The sequence below is a fragment of the Cucurbita maxima genome, unplaced genomic scaffold (assembly GCF_002738345.1).
Source record: "Cucurbita maxima cultivar Rimu unplaced genomic scaffold, Cmax_1.0 Cma_Scf00038, whole genome shotgun sequence".
Lineage (NCBI taxonomy): Eukaryota > Viridiplantae > Streptophyta > Magnoliopsida > Cucurbitales > Cucurbitaceae > Cucurbita > Cucurbita maxima.
In genome coordinates this window covers 1,532,943-1,548,887 of record NW_019272054.1, presented here as the reverse complement: position 1 = coordinate 1,548,887, position 15,945 = coordinate 1,532,943, and the positions used below count along the sequence as shown (strand labels likewise).

At 33.8% G+C, this 15,945-nt stretch overlaps 2 protein-coding genes, 1 non-coding gene and 2 pseudogenes across 4 annotated transcripts; 3 read left to right on the top strand and 2 right to left on the bottom strand.

The window, feature by feature from the left end:
• Positions 1-320: 320 nt before the first annotated feature.
• On the bottom strand, positions 321-2,762 carry LOC111468910 (bifunctional UDP-glucose 4-epimerase and UDP-xylose 4-epimerase 1). 2 transcript variants are annotated; one of them, XR_002714798.1, is made up of 10 exons: positions 2,357-2,762; positions 2,218-2,267; positions 1,991-2,126; positions 1,797-1,898; positions 1,450-1,677; positions 1,281-1,362; positions 1,108-1,190; positions 927-1,018; positions 691-835; positions 321-657 (listed from the first exon to the last, which is right to left on the bottom strand). XR_002714798.1 is itself a non-coding variant. In XM_023114056.1 (9 exons), the coding sequence occupies exons 1-9, from the start codon at positions 2,549-2,551 to the stop codon at positions 751-753; spliced, it is 1,053 nt and encodes a 350-aa protein (XP_022969824.1). In that variant the 5' UTR covers positions 2,552-2,762; the 3' UTR covers positions 321-750. The 2 variants fall into 2 exon arrangements, 1 of the variants encoding a protein (XP_022969824.1); XM_023114056.1 differs by having other exon boundaries at positions 321-835.
• Positions 2,763-5,051: 2,289 nt separating this feature from the next.
• On the top strand, positions 5,052-5,864 carry LOC111468876 (annotated as a pseudogene).
• A 1,816-nt stretch (positions 5,865-7,680) lies between these two features.
• On the bottom strand, positions 7,681-7,752 carry TRNAM-CAU. Its single transcript has one exon. It is a non-coding gene; the product is annotated as a tRNA-Met (tRNA).
• A 1,602-nt stretch (positions 7,753-9,354) lies between these two features.
• Positions 9,355-10,288, top strand: LOC111468914 (annotated as a pseudogene).
• Positions 10,289-12,046: 1,758 nt separating this feature from the next.
• On the top strand, positions 12,047-14,696 carry LOC111468913 (protein P21-like). The gene is made up of 2 exons (XM_023114062.1): positions 12,047-12,153; positions 13,886-14,696. The coding sequence occupies exons 1-2, from the start codon at positions 12,055-12,057 to the stop codon at positions 14,540-14,542; spliced, it is 756 nt and encodes a 251-aa protein (XP_022969830.1). The 5' UTR covers positions 12,047-12,054; the 3' UTR covers positions 14,543-14,696.
• Positions 14,697-15,945: the final 1,249 nt, after the last annotated feature.

The following is a 15,945-nucleotide window of genomic DNA, read 5'->3' as shown; positions in this document are numbered from 1 at the left end:
AAGTTGGTCCCCATTATAATTTATGAATATTTACCATTAGACCCTTTTACACGAAGATGTACTTTAGAAAAGTTGGTCGAAGACAAAGACTCATGTGACAAATTTCAAGAAGGATATTCAAAATTTTGTCTTTTATTAAATAAAATAAAAAAACTTTTTAATGAAAATTAGAATCTGAATTTAATATATCATTGTATCAATCTCAATTTCTCTGTCAAGCCATCACCAAAACGAAGCACGGTGCGCGGACCTCTCTCTAACAAATGCATTTTAAAACCGTGAGCGTAATGGACCAAAATGGACAATATTTACTAGCAATGAACTTGAATTGTTACATATACTATGACAACTTTTAACACAAAGAGCAGAGCCGAGAAGTACTGCAAATAATCGAGCCCAATTGTTTCTCTTTCTAATACAATAAAATAAGCATAAGAGAAGATATCCAAACATACATGTCTACAAGGGACAACATTCAGTTTGTCTGACCAATAGATACATGGTTATAAGAATGACAAGCCGCATCACAGCAACATTTTGAAGTAAATTCTCATAACCATTTCAGAAACTCAAACAGAAGAAACCAGTAGAGGAGGGGATAAATACCCATTAAAGTATATATTGAATAATGATGAACCAAAGATGTGGTGTGAGAGGCTTAAGAACTTGAACGCCAAAGCAGGTAAGAACTCTTCCTTGTAAGCTTTTTATTCAATACCTATGCATTATGTATGGAAGTACATTTACTTTTTAAGCTTTCTTCTGGTAGCCCCATGGATTGTTGTTTGCCCAATTCCATTGGTCCCTGCACATTTCATCTACGCCATATTTTGCCCTGAAATCACAGCACCAAGCAAAAACCAAACCCAAATGAACAATGTGTTTCGAGGAGGCTGCCTTGACAAAGACTAGATTGAGTTACTTACGTCCAACCGAGTTCTTGCTTGGCTTTCTCCGTTGACGCATACACCGCCGTTGCATCACCAGGCCTTCTCGGGCATAGTTTTACAGGGATTTTCTGGACGATAAAAACAATCAACACAAGATTTTGTATAATTCTTAACAAAGCATAAAGGGAGAGACGAAAGAGGATAGGACGGGCATGACCTTGCCGGAGGCCTTCTTGAAGGCTTCAACCATTTCTAGCACAGACGTGCCTTGTCCAGTCCCTAAGTTGTAGGCAGTGCACCCTAGCAGAATAGGTTGATATGCGTCAACCAACGTTCTTAAACAGAAATTTCTCAAACTATTTCGATGTGTAGTTTAAGGAAAATGGCTACCTATATCTTCGTTTGTAAAAAGCTTTCGAAGAGCAGCAATGTGACCATCGGCTAAGTCCATAACATGGATATAGTCTCGAACCTTTTCGTAAAAAAGTATCGAATTTAAAGTAAGTTACACAACTATGGCTACCATTGGATTGGAACTCATAACAGAAAAAGTACTTACAGCGCTGCCATCCTTTGTTGGATAGTCATGACCATATACGTTAAGCTCCGGCAGTCTTCCTACTGCAACTTGCTGAATGTAAGGCATGAGATTGTTAGGGATACCCTTTGGATCTTCGCCAAGTTTACCACTCTCATGAGCTCCAACAGGGTTGAAGTATCTCAACAAGATTATGCCCCATTCGGGCTCGGCTTTTTGAATGTCTCGAGCGATCTCTTCCAAGAAAAGCTGTAAAAAAACGTAAATAGGAGAGGAACAACACTTCCAATCAGAAAATTCCCAGCATTTTAAGATTCAATTCTCGCACGGGCGGATAGAAACACGAACATGATTAAGTGTAATCAAACCTTGGTTCGTCCATAAGGATTCAGTGCCACTAAACCAAAATCCTCAACACATGGAACTTTCTCAGGCTGACCATAAACAGTTGCAGAAGACGAGAAAACCATCTATTCCCAACACATTGAGGAGCAAAAATCAAAGCATAAGCAAATTGTTCAATTCGGAAAGACTTTAAAGCATCTAGAACAGGAAAATCTACCTTCTTACAACCATATTTTGCCATAACCTCATAGAGATTGATAGTTCCAACAAGATTATTATCAAAATATCGTCGTGGGAAAGCAACGCTCTCCCCAACAGCTTTGAGGCCAGCAAAATGTATAACAGCATCAAATCTTACACAAGAAAACGCCCAATTCATAAACATTAGCTCAAAACAGAATCATCAAAGCTCTCTGGATCAGTCATTCATTCATTCATTCATACCTCGTTTTTGAAAACAATTTCTCTAAGTCCTCCTTATTCCGCAGGTCCCCCTACAAACAAAAACGAGAAAATCCAAAACCTAATTTAAAATCAAAACGAAAGAAGAGAGCAAAATCATTAATCGTAACAAACAGTATACCAAATTAAACTCGAGTCTGTCGGAAAGATTAGGGCCAACCAATTCCCGGACACGATCAACAGCTTCAACAACCGAATTATCAAGATTATCAATAATCGAAACCCGAAATCCTTCTTTAAGAAGCAGAAGAACAGTGTGGCTACCAATGAATCCAGCCCCACCGGTGACGAGAATCGTCCGTTCTAAGCTCCCCATTTTACACAGAAAATGACAGCAATTCGAAGGTCCAATATCACTTTTTGTCTCGAGAAAGTTACAGAATAACTTCTGTGAGATGAAAATGGTAGATGGAGAATGAGGAAATATTTATGGGGATTTGAAACCTCTGAGATTCGAACCAACGGTGTAAGAGATTAGTTTCGATTTTCTTTTCTTGGGGGATAAGAACGCCCAAAAAGAAAAAAAGAAAAAAAAAAGAAAAAAAAAACTTAAATGGAAAATTTCAAAATCTGTTTTTACAGAGCTCGTTTTTGTTGGCGCGCTAATTAATGTGGACGTTGTCCATGAACTTACCAACTCGCTCTGCGCGCGTGTACTTCACGTATCAATACCGCATCTGACAAAATCCGAAGATTCTTTTGGATAATTCTTATCCGCTTATTTCGAGAAAAAGTTGTTATTGATTTCCTTAATTTTAGATTCCTTAATTTTTAATTCATTTTTACTTTCCTAATTTTTTCTAATTTGAAATTTTCTAAAAATATATATTTTAGAAAAATAAAAAATAGAAAATTGACGAGTTTGGATTGGGTTAATTTTTTTTCATTTACTTCTAAAAATAGTTCAATTTCTCTAAGAGCAAAANGATGTTAGAAGTTGCTCGAGGTAACCCTAGATCTCCGCTGTCGACACGAACCTAACCAAGAAACTACTACATTTATTATTTATGATTACTTTAAAAGGAAAATCACATATAATTAAAGAAATAAAAAAAAAAAAAAAAAAAAAAAAAAAAAAAAAAAGATTCCACATGTTTCACATGCCATAAAAAAAATATCATTATTATAATATTTAAATAAAGATGGTAACTTGTTATAACAACGAGTTAAATTATAATATAGAATCATTTTTTCTGCCTTTATAAATATATATTAAACTATAAGTGGTTTATCCGAAAATTCTTGAATAATGAATTGGAAGAGTTTAAGCTCTATTATAATAGCGAACGAGACGACGATGAAACTTTGGGACAATCTTGGAGTAATGTATTGGAATCATAAATGAGTTGTCTCCTTATTCATCATTTCCGGAGTACAGTTATTGTGAAATATGTAGGCCAAGTTAGTTGGTGGAACCCTTCATTTGTTTTCTATTTGGTCTCGATAATCTTTAGTTAAACTAATATTTTAAACCGTATATCTGAGTCAAAATAGAATAAAATTTTGATACATAAAATTCCTATTTTTATCAAAAATCTTAAAATAATTAGAAAAAAAAAAAATGATTCAATTGTTCTACTAAACTAAAGGATTTATTTTATTTTTTAAAATATTATTATTATTAATTATTATTTAAAAACTATTAAAATGATTTGTAATTACCAATGTAGAATAATTTATTTGTTAATAATATTTGAAAATCATACTGATATGTCCATTTTAGATTAATATTAATTATTATTCAAAAAATTTAAATATTTGGGTACGTATTTATAAATTCAATAATTAAATTGAAATAAATTATTAATATATTTTAATTGAAAAATGAAACTGAGTTATTTACCTATTATCTATGTGTTTATGGAGTGGTAATGTTAAATATATTTTTTTTAAATTGCAAATAACTTACATGTGATATTTTTTGACGCATAAATTAAAAGAGTTTTAAAAAATACATTTTAATAATTTAATTAATTAGTAATATCTAATTTAAAACATTATTAAATCAAATAGACAAAAAAGAAAGGTAGAGGCTATTGAGTATCTTGTAATTAACTTATTATATGATTAAACTAAAAATAATTAAAATTTACATGGCAAGTTTTTCAAAATTTTCTATTTTTAAAATTTTAATAATTACTCTGATATATTCATATAAAATAAATATAACAATATAATAAAAAAATTAACAGTTCAATGACCTAATTCAATACAATCCAAAAATAGAAAGTCGAGTTGGATTAGTTTAGATTAAGTTGTCAATCCTATCGTTCAAGTCATCAATCCGACTCCAAAATTTATAGTTGGTCAATTTTTTTTAGGACAAAAGGAGTGTTTTTATTAATTTAACCTTCTATAAACTAAACTCAATTATTTCTTTATTATTTCAAATTAATGAGATTTTTAAAAATTGAATTTAATTAATTTTATATCATATTTTTCCTTTCATGAGAAGTTATCTGATTGTTGCAATAATTATATATATATATTAATTTTAAATTTACTTGAATAATATAGATTATAGATTTTGACAAATATTGCAACATATATGTTACTATTATTATTATTATTTATAAAATTATTAATACATAAAAAGGGAGAAAAAACCAAAATTCTACCTATACAATATAATTCAAGAAATTAATATTATTAATATTATTATTATAATTATTATAAGTTTAAAATTTGAATCTTTATTCAATCTCTAATAAATATCTAAATAATTATTTTCAATTAGACTTTCTTTAAACATAAAAACATTCTTCATCTCTAGTTAAATACGGTTTATGATTGTGTAAAAATACAAGTTTAAGAAGATGGAGACAATCTTTGAAGTCTGCAATAATTGTGTCTTTATTGTTTGGGCTGCAGCAGTACCGGACGGTGGACGACAGCTTAATCAAACAGATGTTTGGACATTCGAAATGAAACCCGATTATAAGGGTGTTCGTATTTGGGCTCGAACCAACTGCAGCTTCGATGAGTCAGGTCGTGGTAGATGTGAGACTAGTGATTGTGGTGGCCTCCTCCAGTGCCAAGTTTAAGGTACTCCGCCGACCACCCTTGCGGAATACGCATCGGATGAATTCAATTTGTTCAACTTGGACCTCTTTGATATATCTCTCGCTCATGGTTTTAATGTTCCCATAGAGTTTGGCCCAACTTCTTGCAAGTGCATTGATAGTGGCGTCATTAGGGTTAGGTATATTAAATTAGGTTAAATTAATAAAATATTCCCGAACTTTATATTTTATTTAAAATTTTTAATAAAAGTTTTCAAATATATGCCTCACGTACTTTATTTCAAAAGCTTTATTGTTTTATTCATATTCTTACAAAGCTGCACAGCAAACATCAACGGACAACACCCAACGAAGCTGAGGGCTTCTGGAGGCTGCAACAGCCCTTGCACAGTGTTTGGTGGCGATCGATACTGCTGCACTGCCCGACACAGAAGCTGTGGGTTGACAAATTACTCCAAATTCTTTAAGAGTCGGTGCCCACATGTTTACAGTTACGCAAAAGACGGTGCCTCCAGCACCTTTACTTGCCCGGGAGGAACCAACTATAGTGTCGTCTTCAGCCTTCAAAACCCTACAATATTAAAACCACAACTTTGCTCAGAATAAGTAATTGCTCCCATAGTCATATATATATATATATATATATATATATATATATATATATATATATATATCTATGGAGCAGTTGTAATAAGAGCTATATGGGATGGGAAATTAGTAAAATGGAGCATAAAAATATTTTTTTTCTCAATTTCAATATTCGAACTAATAATTATATCAATCTAAACTTAAGCAACTCTCAAACTCTCTACTAAGAGATTCAAGTTATTGAATCAAGAAACGTTAATTTCCTTATACAAAATTGAAAACATAAGGCCCAGTTTCGAGTCTAGGATTAAGCCCAGCCCAATATATATAAGACCAAATGAGCCCAGTTTAAGGAGCTGGACAAAGCCCATCCCAATGGGCCCACATTCTTTAAAACCCAAAGCAGATGACTAAGCCCAGGCCAAAATACAATGGGCCCACTCGTTAAAACCCAAAACAGATCAGACGAAGCCCAGCCCAATATATAAAAGCCCAAAAGGGCCCAGTTTCTAGCCCAATATCTATAAGCCCAAAAGGGCCCAGTTCAAGCCTAGCACAAAGACCAGCCCAACATATAAGCCCATCGGCCCAGTTTCGTTAAAACCCAAAACAGATCCTACGAAGACCAGCCCAAAAATATAAGCCTGGCCCATTTTTGACCAGGACTAATCACAGCCCAATATATTTAAGCCCAATTTTTTAAACTCAAAACGGATCAGATTAATCCCAGCCCAAAATCTATAAAATCATTTGTCGCCAAGCTGACCGGCAACGGACAGACCGTGCCCACCACGGCAGTTCACGCCCTCACCTTCCACGAGGTCAACATTACCATCGAAGTTGCAAACGGCGGTGGCATCGATTGCGGAGGACTAATGCTTCTGATCACAAGAATCTAAGTCGTCTTCGTCGCGGCTGTTAGAGTGGGAATAGAATTGGTTAATTTTGGCGGGAAGGATGAGGACGATGATAGGTTCAATATATCGGTTTATATCTTCGATCCGGTCGATCCAGGTCCGATTTAGCGGGTTCGCAGTAGAAAGAAAAGCCTAGCGAATAAATTTAAATAATTTTATTTTCGGCTATATACCCAAGCCCAATAAGCCCACTTTCGTAAAAGTACAAAACGGATTATACTAAGTTCAGTCGAATGTAAAAGCCCAATCGGTATAGCTTCCAGTCCATTACTAAGCCCAACCCAATTTATAAGCTCAACTCGTTAAAACCCGAAAACGATCTGACTAAGCCCAGCCCAATATCTATAAGCCCACATGGACCCAGTTTGGAGCCCAGGACTAAGGCCAGCCCAATATACTCACTTGTTAAAATCCAAAACAGTTCATAGGAAGCCCAGCCTAATTTCTTTTAGCCCAATGGGCCCAGCTTAGAGCATTGCTCAATATATAAGCCCAATGGGCGCACATTAGTTAAAAACCTAAAAGCAGTGCAGACAAAGGCCAGCCCAATATCTATACGCTGAAATGGGCCTACTTTCGTGCTTGCCGAATGGGCCTAATTTCGAGCCGAAGGACTAAGCCCAGTCCAATATATAAGCTCAATGGGCCCACTTTCGTTAAAACCAAAAACAGAGCTGACAAACCCTGCCCATTATATAAGCCATTGGGCCCAGTTATGAGCACATTACTAAGCCCATAACAATATATAGAAGCCCAATGCCCACTTTTGTTAAAGCCCAAAAGAGATCAGACCAAATTGGCCATGTTTCGTGCCCCAGCAGTGATTAAGACCAGCTCAATATATAAGCCTACGGGCCCGTTTCGTCAAACCGAAAACAGGTAAGGTAAAGAAAAATTAGAGTTCGGAAGCCTTTCTCTATCAGAGCCAGGTTTCGATCCTGGGACCTGTGGGTTATGGGCCCACCACGCTTCCGCTGCGCCACTCTGATTTGTTGAATAATGTACAATTATAATTATATATATAGTTTATTTTAATATGAATATGAAAATTCGTTGAATTTCAAGTATTTGTCTATATATCTAAATAACGTGAGAATAAAATTAAATCCTTTTTTCACCTTCAATTATTTATTTCTATTATATATTTTTTACTAACATTTTATATTGCTTGGTTCTTGTTTCATAAAATATATATTATTAAAAAAAGAATTTCAGACTTTTTTTTTTCTTTTTTTAAAAATAATTTTCTTAAAAACTTCCAAACTCAATCTACAATTTTTGAGAGGGTTTGAATTGGAATAAATGAAAATTTTGTACATTGAATTGGTTCATAGGCTCTATTCAAACGAAATTGGGTTAAATAGAAATTCACCTGATTTCAGCCTAAAATTAAACTGATATACAACGTTAAATCTAAAATTAAAAGATCAAAAAGTTTCCATCTGACACCTACATGTTATTAAACTAAAAAAAATAATTAAAACTCGATAAATAAAGTAACAGCTCAAAGTTTCCTTCGTCACTAAATTCATATTTTAAATTTTGGGTAAATAGAATAGAAAATTTAGTAAATCATTATTAGACAACCCAATTAATATTCTTATATTAGTCGAGTCATTTTCTTTAGCTACTTTAAAATTGTTATAAAAATAAAAAAACATTCGAGATTTGTAATAAATGATATATAATTAAAAAATGAGCAATTTGATTGACCTAATATTCTTAGACTAGGATTAAGTTGTCAATCTTATTCATATCATTCAAGTCATCCATCCAACGAGTTCAAAAATATTTTCCAACTTGACCTAACTAACTAGCATATGGCTAATGGGTATTTTTAAAATGTGACAATAATATTCTATTCATATACTTACTAAAACTTTTTAAAATTATTTAAAATATTAATGAACTTTTAAAACTTTTTGGATGTATTTGAAATAAAGTATTATTTAGGAACTTTTAAGAGAAAATGAATATTTTTTATTAATTTAATCTTTTATAAACTAAACTCAATTATTTGTTTGTTATTCAAATTAATGAGTTTTTTAAATTGAATTTAATTAATTTATAACATATTTTTGACATTTCATGGAAATTATCTAACAGTTGAAATAATTATATATATATATAAAGGGACAAAATGGGAGAAAGTCTCTACTATAGTCATAGATGGATTATAGATTATAGATTGTTGGCAATTATTATTATTATTATTATTTAAAAGTAGTTTTCAATTTTTCAAATATTACATTCACCAAATACTAAATTAAATATCAACCATCTTTATCTTAAATTATTTTGACCATTATAATAAGATATACGTAGCCTTCCATATATTTAATAAGAATTATAAAAGTATTAATCCATAAAAAGAGAGAAAATACCAAAATTCTACCCATGCACTTTATTATTGATTTAAATATAATTCAAGAAATTATTATTATTATAAATTTGAAAGTTTAAATCTTTACCGATTCATCTCTAACAAATATCAAATTAAATAATTGTTTTCAATGTTCTTTGATCTCTAATTAACTACGACTTATGATCGTGTAAAGATGCAACTTAAGAATATGGGAACGAAGACGAAGATGATAATTATGAACCTTTGTTTCCTTCTTTTTTTCTCTTCTTTATTTTTGTTCCCACACACATGCATCTATCTTTGAAATCTGAAACAATTGTGACTTCACTGTTTGGGCTGCCGCAGTGCCATGCGGTGGACGATAGTATAATCAAACTGATGTTTGGACACTCGAAGTGAAACTCGACGTTACGAATCATTGTATTTGGGCTCGAACCAACCGCAACTTCGATGCGTCAGGTCGTGGTAGATGTGAGACTGGTGACTATGGTGGCCTCCTCCACTGCCAAGCTTATGGTACTCTGCCCACCACCCTCGCCGAATATATATCCTACCAGTTTGATATCTTGAACTTGGACATTGGTGATATTTCTCTCACCGATGGGTTTAATGTTCCAATGGAGTTCAGCCCCACTTCTAGCGAGTGTACCAGTGGCAATATCAGGTATATTAAATTAAATTAATAAAATACCTCTAAACTTTATATTTTATTTAAAATAATAATAATAATAATAATAATTATTAATAAAAGTTAGGTTGGATAAGTTATACAGTAGATTTATTGTGTTATTCATATTCTTATAAAGTTGCAAGGCGGACATCAACGAACAGTGCCCGAAGGAGCTGAAGGCTCCTGGAGGCTGCAACAATCCTTGTACCGTGTTCGGTGGTGATCGATACCGCTGCACTGCCTGAGACAGCAGCTGTGGGTCGACAGGTTACTCCAAATTCTTCAAGAATCTGTGCCCATATGCGTACAGTTACCCAGAAGACGATGTCCCCGGTGTGTTTACTTGTCTCGGAGGAACCAACTATAACTATACGGTTGTCTTCTGCCCTTAGAACCCTACAATATGTAAACCAACATTTTGCTCCGAGTAAGTAAGAGCTCACATATTTATATATGGAGTGGTTGTAATAAGAACTGGATGGGTAGGAAAGCCAGCACATATAATATTGTCAATGGACAATAAATTCTTTTTTCTCAAATTAGTACTCTCTAATTTAGGAGATTGAGTAGCAACAATATCTCACAATTCAAGCTTTTGTTAAAGTAAAAAAAGTTGAATAAAAAAATTTAACAAATTCTTATATAAAATTTAGATCAACTAATAGATAATATTAGAATTAGATTATTTTTAAGATCAAAGATAAGATTTGAAATTTTGTTTGAGTCGCTCACTAATTGAACTTATCAACTTTGTTTCATCCTCAGTTTTCAATTCATCGAAAGGATCTTTATCTTTAGTTAACCATGGCTCGTTACCGTGTAAACATAAAAGTCAGATAAGAACGAAGTCGAGAATGAAGATAATGTTTATCGATATTTAATTCTCGTGCTCTTCATGAATTAAGGATGGTCGTCACCGTAGAAGAATTGAAAAGTATGCTGAAATAGACACCGTAGAATATAATCTATATTTTCGATCCTATTTAGCTGATAAAGAAAAACCTTTCTTCACGCGTTTGTTTAAACTGTGCTTTAGGACGATTAATAAATGGACATGACCCACAAACTTCGAGAGGCTATATAATATATGTTGGAACTAATTTTCCACACATCCTTCAAGTGAATCAAAAGACCAAGACTTTGTCGGAGTCAAATCAATGAAAAATTCAAAGCATTTAATACTCTTAACGTGTTCATTGTATTATTTCATCTGTAATACTCTTAGCGTGTTCATTGTATTATTTCATTTGTCATACTCTTAGCGTGTTCATTGTATTATTTCATCTGTCATACTCTTAGCGTGTTCATTGTATTACTTGATCTGTAATCCCTCACAAGTTTGTGTTAATTGTGAACTGACATCTTAACTAACCATCATCCTATTATCATCATTCATACCTACACTGTAACGACCTAAATTTTTATTAACTTAAAGTTGCTAGTATATACATAACATAATCATTTTATGCGAAAATAATTATTTGAAATATTATCCATAAAACATTGTCGTGAACTTATATGTTGGTTGAAAGGCCAAAGAGAGATTGCAGTCAATATTTGAGAGAAAAGGATGAGGAGTAGGTCACATCAATTTGTTAAGGTCGAGTTTGTTCAACCTTAGATGAACCCTTCTTTCGAGATCGAATTCTTTCTCTTTGCGCAAAGGTTTATTTTATCGGCCGATTCCACGTAGGACTCTCTTGGAATTGCCCGGCAAAACCAATAAAATATAGAAACAAATCTATTCGCGAAGCAAAAGGAGAGAGAGGGTTAAAATAATTTAATAAAACAAAAATACCCTATACTAACCTATAGTCTACGAATTAGATTCAAACTATCCTATGCATGTGTCAATCCTACGAATTAGATATTTTAGATGACGTTGTTTGACGTATCATGGGCTTTGAGGGAGCGTGGTAGGTTAAAGGTATGAGAATTTTTTATTGGACACAATAACTGTCTATTGAAAATGTTAAGAAAAATTAACAACTATTAATAACTTGTTTACGACAACGTTTTAAAAACGCTATAAACAATCTACTATGGTGTTATGATATCTATTACCTGTAGTTATAGACTAGACAAAGAAACTCAATTCGAAATCTTTGTGACCCAACAAGAAAAATTTGGAAAGACCATGACTATTCCAAGTATATTATTGAGTTCATCTTTAATGGATGCCTTTCCCTACTTCCCTATATAAACCCCATTGCATCCCTTCTCAAAACACACACTCACACTACTTGAATTACCCTAATGGGACTCTCCATTTTTCCTCTCTTCTTTCTTTCTCTTTTCTCCCTTTATTCTCACACCAATGCAGCTACTTTCCAAGTCCACAACAACTGCCCCTTCACTGTTTGGGCAGCTGCTTCTCCCGGCGGAGGACGACAACTCGATTCTAATCAGGATTGGACATTCGATGTGAATCCCGGCACTGCTGGAGCTCGCATTTGGGCTCGAACCAACTGCAACTTCGACGGTTCCGGTCGTGGCAGATGCGAAACCGGAGACTGTGGAGGCCTCCTCCAATGTCAAGGTTACGGTGCTCCGCCGAACACCCTGGCCGAATACGCATTAAACCAATTCAACAACATGGACTTCTTCGATATCTCTCTTGTGGATGGCTTCAACGTTCCAATGGACTTTAGTCCGACTTCTGGTGGGTGCAGGGGCATCCGGTGCAGCGCAGACATCAACGGACAATGCCCCAACGAGCTGAGGGCTCCTGGAGGCTGCAACAACCCTTGCACCGTGTTCAAAACAGGCGAATACTGTTGCAACTACGGCAACTGTGGGCCGACCCCTTTGTCCAGGTTCTTCAAGGAACGTTGCCCTGATGCGTATAGCTACCCCAAAGACGATCCAAGCAGCACCTTTACTTGCCCCGGTGGAACTAACTATAAGGTTGTCTTTTGCCCTTAGAACCATATATTTATAATAATCACAAAACTTTAGTCTAAATAATTAAGAGCTCATATATATATATATATATATATATATATATATATATGAGTCTTGCTTCATTTCTGTATGGTTTAGTTTTCTTCTATTATATATATATATATGCGAGTATTGAGTGATTGTAATAAGAGATGAATGGCCATGCCTACTTTTATTCCTAAACTTATAAGTTAATTATGTTTCGATTTCAACATTAATCGTCTCTTTTATATATATTAAAGTTTTCCATTTTAATTTTGCACTTGTTCAAATCAAATGTGAAAAAAAAAAAAACTTTAAAATTACAAAAAATAAATAAATAATAATAATAATAAAATAAAACAAATACATTTATTGTTAGTATGTAGACGAATCCATTAATTTCATGTTTAAAAAATACTTATAAACTTTGGAAAGTAGCATTAATATTCTTAAATATTTAGAAAAAAGTGAAAAAAAATACTTATTTGTAATCTGTTAAAATTGAAGATGGAGATGGTCTAAGAGAAATTGACAAGAACATTTTTCAAAGTTTAAAGGTATTTTTAAAATTTTTAAAAATCTAGTTGACAAGTGTTTTTTATTTATTTTTTTATACTTATTCAAAGTACTAAATTTTAAAATATTTAGTTGTATATTAAAAAAAAATATTTGTTACTTCTCAAAATAATTTCTTTTAGTGAACATTGAGTTATCGAGCATTACAATTGTAATTAATATTTTATTCATCCAACTATTTTAGATAAATTATAGTATTATTATCTTATTTTAATCATTAAAAAAAATCTACACAAATTTAAAAAAAAAATAAAATAAAAAATATATATATTTATTTTATTTGTGGTGGCTTGTGGATTGTACTAAGTCAGAGCCAGACGATAAGTCGTCCTCCTAATTCAATAAATAATAATTTATAAAATAGAAAAAAGATGTACTAAATTATTATAAAATTAATATTAATTTATCGACGTGGAGCACTAGTTTTGGTTAGTGGGGAACTCTTTTCCAAATGGGATTTGTGTTTATATTCCAAACCCACTTTAAGATCGTGATGTTCTCTAATTTCCTATATAAACCTCATTAGATTGGTTGTTTAAGCACAACGCTTATGAAGATCATCAACTCTTTCACAAGCATGAAAATTACCTTTTTCTTTCTCCTTTTCTCCACACTTTTCTGCCTCAAATATGCGGATGCAGCCACTTTTGAAGTCCGCAACAATTGCCCTTTCACCGTTTGGGCGGCCGCCGTACCAGGCGGCGGACGAAGGCTCAACCGTAATGAGGTATGGACATTCTGGGTTAACCCCGGCACGGCTGCCGCTCGCATTTGGGCTCGAACCAACTGCAACTTCGACCAGTCTGGCAACGGACGATGTCAAACCGGGGACTGCGGTGGTCGCCTCCAGTGCCAAGGCTATGGCGCTCCGCCCAACACCCTAGCCGAATATGCATTGAACCAATGGAACAACTTGGACTTCTTCGATATCTCCCTCGTGGATGGGTTTAACATTCCAATGGAGTTCAGTCCCACTTCTGGTCGGTGCAGAGGCATCAGCTGCCGGTTCGACATCAACGCGCAGTGCCCGAACGAGCTGAGGGCTCCGGGAGGCTGTAACAACCCCTGCACTGTCTTCAGGAGCGACAAGTATTGCTGCAACTCCGGAAACTGTGGAGCCACCTGGTACTCGCGATTCTTCAAGGATAGGTGCCCCAGCGCTTACAGTTACCCCCAGGACAATCCAAGCAGCACCTTCACTTGCCCCGGCGGAACCAACTATAGGGTTGTTTTCTGCCCTTAATATCCTGGAGAGCCCTTAAACCAAACCATGCAAAAATAAATAATGGTGCGCTGATCCACCGTTCATATATGATGTTTAATTTCCTATGTTTAATCCCTATTACCTGATATGGGTTGTGTTTTTCAAGATAATATAACATGTTGTTTGTTTCACCGAATTCTTTTAGTGAATATCAATTTTTTAATTTAATTCAATTTAATTAGAGGAAGCAGACCTTATACCAACCTTATTTGTTTTGTCTTGAGAAGAATCAAAAACCTAAGAAATGATATATTATTTGTATATGAACCGGGGGGAAGCAGAGCCGTTAATGTCATGCGAGATAAGGGAGTCGGCGTCTCCATGCGTGACACGTGTCACCCTGGGGGAGGTGAAACGTGTCAGTATTATTCCGGGTCAAGGTGGACTCCGGGTCACGTCTTCCGGTTTCGTATTGCAGGCGACTGTGGGTTGGGCCGTATCCTCAGGTGGGCTTCGGATTGACTTCTACTGGGCCTACTCACTGGTTGGTGCAGGTGGGCCGAGGATGGCTGTTTTGGGTCGCGCATCCGAATCTCAGACTGTGCTGTTTATCCCATTGGGCCGTCAGCGTTTCTAGGCCGTATGTACAGATAGGTTTACGCCGTCAGCGGTTTTTTTTTTTTTTATTATTATTATTATTATTTTTTTTTTATAATTTATCAACCACATCGTTAATAAAATTATATAGTCATTGTTGACTTTATATCATATAAATCTTTATCATAAAATTGTATTAATCAAATATTTTTCAAAAATTTTAATCTTTACGCTAAAATTTTATACAAGCTAATCAGAGTTTATTTTATCAACGCTTTGGAGGTATATCAATCGAGATGAAGACAGGTGGTGTTTATTTTTTTGAAGGCTCTCTCTACACGAAGTTACGGAGGGATCAAATCCAATTCATAATCAAGTTCCTCTCCCATCTCTTAAATTATTCTCACCAATTTACGGATGAATTCTTTATGATATTATATTAATAAAAAATTGGTGGTGGTGTTTCACGGAAACCTTTTTTTTTCTCTAGTTCAATTTTATATGTGATAAATTTTATATCTTATAAGTAGTTATCATCGGTTATGAGAGAGTATGGATGTTTTTTTGTGGTTCTCTTCGTTAAGTTTCGATGAATGAGTCCAAACTTTAATAGTTCAAGTCCACCGTTAGCAGATATACTTATAAATTTTATACCATTATAATAATTTATTAATAGTCTTAAATTTTAATTTAATTTAATTTCTTAAAAACTATACTACCATTAATATGCATTACATTTTAGATTTTTGAGATTGCCACGGCTATTTTTTTTTTTTTTTTTTTTTTTTTTTTTTTTTTTTTTTTTTTTTTTTTTTTTTTTTTTTTTTTTTTTTTTTTTTTTTTTT

What these genes read in the sequence shown, in the direction of transcription:
- LOC111468910 (XM_023114056.1), bottom strand. Translation starts at nt 2,551, where the DNA reads ATGGGGAGCTTAGAACGGACGATTCTCGTCACCGGTGGGGCTGGATTC. An exon ending in CAACAAAGGATGGCAGCGCT is followed by an intron (nt 1,363 to 1,449) that starts GTAAGTACTTTT and finishes TTTTACGAAAAG; the next exon opens with GTTCGAGACTATATCCATGT. An exon ending in TTTTACAAACGAAGATATAG is followed by an intron (nt 1,191 to 1,280) that starts GTAGCCATTTTC and finishes CTATTCTGCTAG; the next exon opens with GGTGCACTGCCTACAACTTA.
- LOC111468913 (XM_023114062.1), top strand. Translation starts at nt 12,055, where the DNA reads ATGGGACTCTCCATTTTTCCTCTCTTCTTTCTTTCTCTTTTCTCCCTT. An exon ending in TCCACAACAACTGCCCCTTC is followed by an intron (nt 12,154 to 13,885) that starts ACTGTTTGGGCA and finishes AGCATGAAAATT; the next exon opens with ACCTTTTTCTTTCTCCTTTT.